Consider the following 6,000-nt stretch of genomic DNA (forward strand, 5'->3'; position numbering starts at 1 on the left):
GTAATATTGACGTACAGAGATTGAGAGTTTCCAGTGTGACACTGTGAGACAGGCACTTTCTGATCAGATGGAATAACGTTACTATTTGTTTGGGGAATATATATATATATATATTTATTTTTTTACTTGTCCGGTCGGACAAGTTCAATTGTATTGTGCTTGTCCGACCATTTTTTTTACTTGTCCCGGACAATAGGACAAGCCTTAACACATTGTCTGCCAGGCATTGTGCCCATCCTTATGCCCAGTCTGCCAGTGCTGTAACCCTATGGAGATGTTTACCTTCTTTGCAGGGCTATAACTTTTAAAATATTATAGCTATATCGACATTACTATGGTCTGCCGCTCCGCTCTGCCGCTGCCGCGTCGCTGCGGGGGCGTGGCTAGACGCAAGTTGGTTGCCTAAAATATTCACGCGGCCCATTCAACATCGGGTATCTATCGTTCCGGATGTGGGAACGTTATATTTTTTCATTCATACATTGTCGTGTTAGTACCCTCGTGAATATAAGTATGTTTTTAAGGTTTTCTGCAGTAATTCCTAAAAAGTTATAGGCCCTGACGCATATGATAGATTATCGATTGCCGTTTCTTTCCTATACACGCTATATTCAAAAATTCAAATCTATATGATCGGTATACATTATGCTTCATCATGCGTGAAGGAAAGGGGGGGGGGTCGTTTATAATTCCTTGATCGTCAGTAACGGCTTTATTTTGTATGGGTTGATATGTTGATCAGATGGATTGCCGTGAAATGAATAAACAATCGGGCTGGAAATAACGTTATATTCCTCTTACCGTTCGCCGATGAGATTGGAGGAAAAATATTCCAATTATTTGACGTCGATCTGCTAGATCCATTTCCCGTTTGTATGACGCAATAAACGCCAAAATCATATTGATTATTGCATTTCGAAAGCGATCCCATACACTCGAGTGTGTATCTAGACCCACGTTACAAGATATTACTGCCGGAGGAATTTCCTCGATGCACCGAGCGCTACTTCCGGTTTGGCTTGAAGTGTAACTCGCCCAACATCCACCAGGCGGCGGTATTGAGGCGTTGCAATATCAGACAGGGTCCAGCTGCAGTCTCGGAGGGAGGCTGGATGAATTATGAATGCCATGGCGAAAAAATGAAATATTGATCCCAAAAACGAGTTAACTCGTTTCTGGCGCACAACGCATGGCAGGCAATAACGAGTATACTCGTTTTTGGCATCCAATGTGTTCATGTCAAGCCTGTTCTATCATTTACAAATCATGAAACATTCTGAACGTGTAATATGCTATCAGAAGTTGAATCAGTGAATCAATCAGAGCGTGAGATGTTGTTTTCTGATCTTTATCATAGCTACCGTTTTAAGATTGTGGATTAATATCTGCACCTTCACGGCTGAATGCTTAACTTCAGCCCAAGGACAAAGAACTAAGATGCCATGCGTCAATTCACACAATTAGCCATATCAACTAATGACCTCATATTTCATTTTAAACAGCAGCCAGCCCTTAACTAAAGCCTTTCAATCATTATTAAATGACCATAGAGCCTTGTATGTGATTTTAAACACACAGAAAGAGAGGTCAACTTCATGGTAAAATGGGAAAGGTCAGACAAAGGTTATTTTCAAGCTGGGAGTTACATTATATTACACTGGTATAGAATGTCATTGACCATATTCCCACAGCGGCCATTTTTCTCTGTCATGTTATTCCCGAACAGGGTGGAAAGGAACCCAACCTGAGCATGACATGAGAGCAAAATGGCCGCCATATGAATATGGTCAATGCACACTTTAGTTTTGTTATGGTTTCACTAGCGAGGACTCAAACCAAACAGTCCATTTCAGGTCCAAAATATGCATATTTTCTAAATAAAGGCTTTGGTGACACACACGCACACACACAGTTTCATAGTGAACAATCTATTATTATTATTATTATTATTATTATTATTATTATTATTATTATTATTATTATTATTATTATTATTATTATTATTATTATTATTATTATTATTATTATTATTATTATTATTATTATTATTATTATTATTATTATTATTATTATTATTATTATTATTATTATTATTATTATTATTATTATTATCATTATCATTATTATTATGTTATATACTATTGTCATTATACATTCTAATATCATTATATTACTATTTCTATGATTATCTTTTCCCCTGCCATACCTCCCCTGCCATACCTCCCCTCCCCCTCCCCCATGCTACTATGACACCTGCATTTCCCCAACAAGGGGATTAATAACGGAACTTAACTTGAATAGCAAAATGGATCAACTAAGGTGACTAGAAAATGAATAGAAAATGGTATTTTTGCAGAAATTATTCATATTAGTTGCCTATAAAGCAGAGAAATTATGTGTATTTACTCAAAACGGTGGAGAGTGAAATACCTAGCCCCACAAGGTGTGTAAACCAACCAGCAGCATCCATTGTCTACTGTCTCCCAATTAAAACCAGGAGGAATAGATGGACTGAGAAGTGAAGCTCGCAGTGAAGAGGTTGGAAAAGCTGCACCCTCCTTATTCTGAATAAAATACACTGTTGTCTGTGCCTCTGTTTACACTACAAAGTGAAGGCAGAAAGTCTGCGTTTAACTGTACACATACTGTATGTACTTTGGTTTCTTTTGTTTGTGTTTATTAAAGGGATTTATTACAATTCCTTTGAAATCTGCTTAAATGTGTTTCCTCCATCATAGGCAGGCAATCACTCCCATATTTATGCACACTGTGGTACGTACACACACGCACGCACGCACACGCACACACACAGACACACAAATACATACTCACATATACACATTTACAGTACGTTGTAAATGACATAACACATTGTCCATTGTGTTATATCTCAGTTACATCTGTTGTGTACACAGGAGGTGCCAATGGCCATGTTTTGTGACCACAACAGCGCATACCAAAAAAGAGCCTGACAGGTGTTCATGGCCCATTGATGGAACCTCAGACTGACCCAAACCTTACAGAGGCCAAGCCACACATTTGTTGTCCAACTCATTATTTCGTTACGTTATCTAATGCATCTCTAGATCAACCCCTTAGCAGATCCAATCAAATCACCCATATTCAGAGTTGCGAAGGTTCCTTTGAAAAGGTTATCTGTTATATATTATATAATACCTGCTTAAAATTGTGGCTCGATTGCAAGTGTCCCATTCATCTTCAATGGAAGAGGACAATAAGTGACGAGATTATTGTCTGCCAAGCCCACAATGGGCTCAACAAACAGTTGATGACATTGCAAGTGTGCCACTTATTTTCAATGAAAATAAGACAACAAGCAAACATTGGTTTGTTCTCTGCATCTACATGTGCATGCATGCGAGGCAACCCTGCAGAGTAGAAAATATTTCCACTTTTGGAGCGATTGTTGATTGTTGCTGTCGTTCACCATCTACCGTCTGCAACAAAGATTTGCGAGACGTCTTGCCCAACATGTGAAACGTGTGCCAATGCAACAACACTGCAGCTCCAAAGCGACAATCACTCAATAATGTGAATATGTTATACTTCTTGTAAACTTACATTATAGTGAAATTCCATGAAATCGAGCGTCGCTTGTCGCTTCTCAGGCAGAGAACTAACGAATGTTGGCTTGTCGTTCTCTTTTCATTGCCAAGCCTGTCAGACATGTAGTAATGCAGTAATGTAATCTGATTACTTTCAGATTACTTTGTCTCCAAACTTGAATATGAACCTAAACAGACAATTTATTCCAATTAGATGAAACATTTTAACTGACTGCAATTTAAAGTAATAAAACAGTGTATCTTCATCCACAGCTATGGTTAACCATTATTCAATGAATTGAAGAAACTGAAGCTTTCACCCCTAATTATATAAAAGATATACACCCCATGTATTTTGAGAGTTGTATGTCGGGTTTTGAATGGGTTTCATGGTCTTGAAGGGTCATGAAATTTGTTCACAACTTAAGAGACCAATGTAATCAATTCAAGTAAAAAATAATCAACATTGGAGATACCAGATTTTCGCTGGACAGCAGCGATAAGTAACATCACTTTGTTGGTGAAGTCCAGAGTCGCCAGTAAATACCACTGTGGATTGAGCAGCTTGTTGTGGACAAAAGGTTAAGTGGAACTCACTGAGTTTGCACAGCCAGCTGACCAGGATCCAGATGGCTACCAGGTAAGGGACGGTGACATGGTGCCACTTCCAGCTGACAATGGGCAAGGTGGTGATGGGTCCTCCGTGCCCATGTTCCCCGGGTTCTGTCCCATTGCCGTGACTTGTTCCATGGTCTGTTGAGTCCGTTCCATGGCCTGTGCCTGAGTCCGTTTCATGGCCTGTGCCTGAGTCCGTTTCATGGCCTGTGCCTGAGTCCGTTCCATGGCCTGTGCCTGAGTCCGTTCCATGGCCTGTGCCTGAGTCCGTTTCATGGCCTGTGCCTGAGTCCGTTTCATGGCCTGTGCCTGAGTCCGTTCCATGACCTGTGCCTGAGTCCGTTTCATGGTCTGTGCCTGAGTCCGTTCCATGGCCTGTGTCTGAGTCCGTTCCATGGCCTGTGCCTGAGTCCGTTCCATGTTCCTTGCTATGATCAGTCCTTGTGCTTCTCCTACTTTCAGTACCTGTCCCGGTGCCATGTCCCATGCTGGTCTCAGTGTCATGGTTGTCTTCTCTCCGGGAATCACTGGCCAGACTCGGTCCACCGATGACTAACAGTAACATCAACAGAAAGAGTGCAAACCGCCACATAGCTGCCGTGTTCTGGTAAGATACACTTCCCATGCACTCACAGACAGCTATTCACTATTAGTGGGGTTAGTGGATGAAATGGATAAGTGCATAAATGCTCTCATTCCTCTCCTCTGTCTCTTTCTCCCTCTCTCTCTCTCTCTCTCTCTCTCTCTCTCTCTCTCTCTCTCTCTCTCTCTCTCTTCAGAGTTCTCAGGTATATGTCAACACCACCTGCCTGGTCTGTGCACGTTGCCCCCTTTCTGCTCTCTTTCTGCCAAGGATACACCTTTTCACAGCAGGTGAAGCTCAACCCATGATGCTCTTGTGTTCCCTCCCACCTTGTAGCCAGACCAGCTAGTTTGACCACTTCCTCAATGGGAGGTTTGGTACTTTTGTCCATTCAGATGACTGAATATGCTTTTTGAGGCCATCACTTCACCAATAATTTTTTTTTTAAAAACTCTGTTCAAATTATTGTTGTTGTATTGTGAAGTCTTGTTTATTATTATTGTTACTGTGTTGAGTTTTGGTTTGTTCTTTGTGGAAAAGAAAGGAAATTAAAAATAATTATAAAAAATAAAAAATAAAAATCAGTTCCAAAAACTTTTTTTTCTTCCCCTCAAGGAATTAAAGTTTATAGAATGCTGTTTAATAATAATAGTAATGATGATGATGATGATAATAATAATAATGATAATAATAATAATAATAATAATACTCACTGTACACTGTACATTGGAATACTGACAAAGCCATACTTGGTCATTTACTGTACAACTGGGTTAGGACATTTGTAGGGGCCAGTTTCGAATTGCAGTCTCCCGTAGGTGTTCTTTGAGAGTGTTTTTGAAAGTGGGTAGTGATTCACATTCCTTTACAGCTTTGGGTAGGGCGTTCCACATTGATGTGGCATAATTGCGAAACGTGTTTAGTCCCTTGTTTGAGCCGAATCTGGGTTTAACATGATTTGTGGAGCTCCCTCTGGTGTTGTGATCGTGGTATTCACTGACCTTTGGGAAGTATTTTGCCATGTACATGGGTACCTTGGTCGTGTAGTGTATCTTGTAGACCAGGCCCATTGCAAGTTGCTGTACTCTGTCGTCTACTCTAAGCCATCCTAGGTTGTTAAAGTGGGCAGGGGTGAGGTGCGGGTTCTAGGAGTCAGGTCAAGCAGTAGTCTGACTAGTTAGTTTTGAGATGTTTGTAATTTGGTTTTTAGTGCCTTTGAGGTGCTTTGGTACCATG

General features: G+C 40.4%; 1 protein-coding gene across 1 annotated transcript in view; it reads right to left on the reverse strand.

Moving 5' to 3' along the window:
- The window catches only part of LOC311226305 (sodium/hydrogen exchanger 3-like), a 44,121-nt gene extending 39,092 nt beyond the window's left edge, over window positions 1-5,029 (reverse strand). Inside the window, exon 1 of the mRNA XM_084311721.1 lies at window positions 4,164-5,029. Coding sequence (XP_084167847.1) covers window positions 4,164-4,806 — 643 coding nt within the window. The 5' untranslated portion in view covers window positions 4,807-5,029. The remainder of the gene's footprint in view (window positions 1-4,163) is intronic.
- Window positions 5,030-6,000: the final 971 nt, after the last annotated feature.

The sequence above is a fragment of the Notolepis coatsorum genome (assembly GCF_963971535.1).
Source record: "Notolepis coatsorum genome assembly, chromosome: 4".
In the NCBI taxonomy this organism is placed as follows: domain Eukaryota; kingdom Metazoa; phylum Chordata; class Actinopteri; order Aulopiformes; family Paralepididae; genus Notolepis; species Notolepis coatsorum.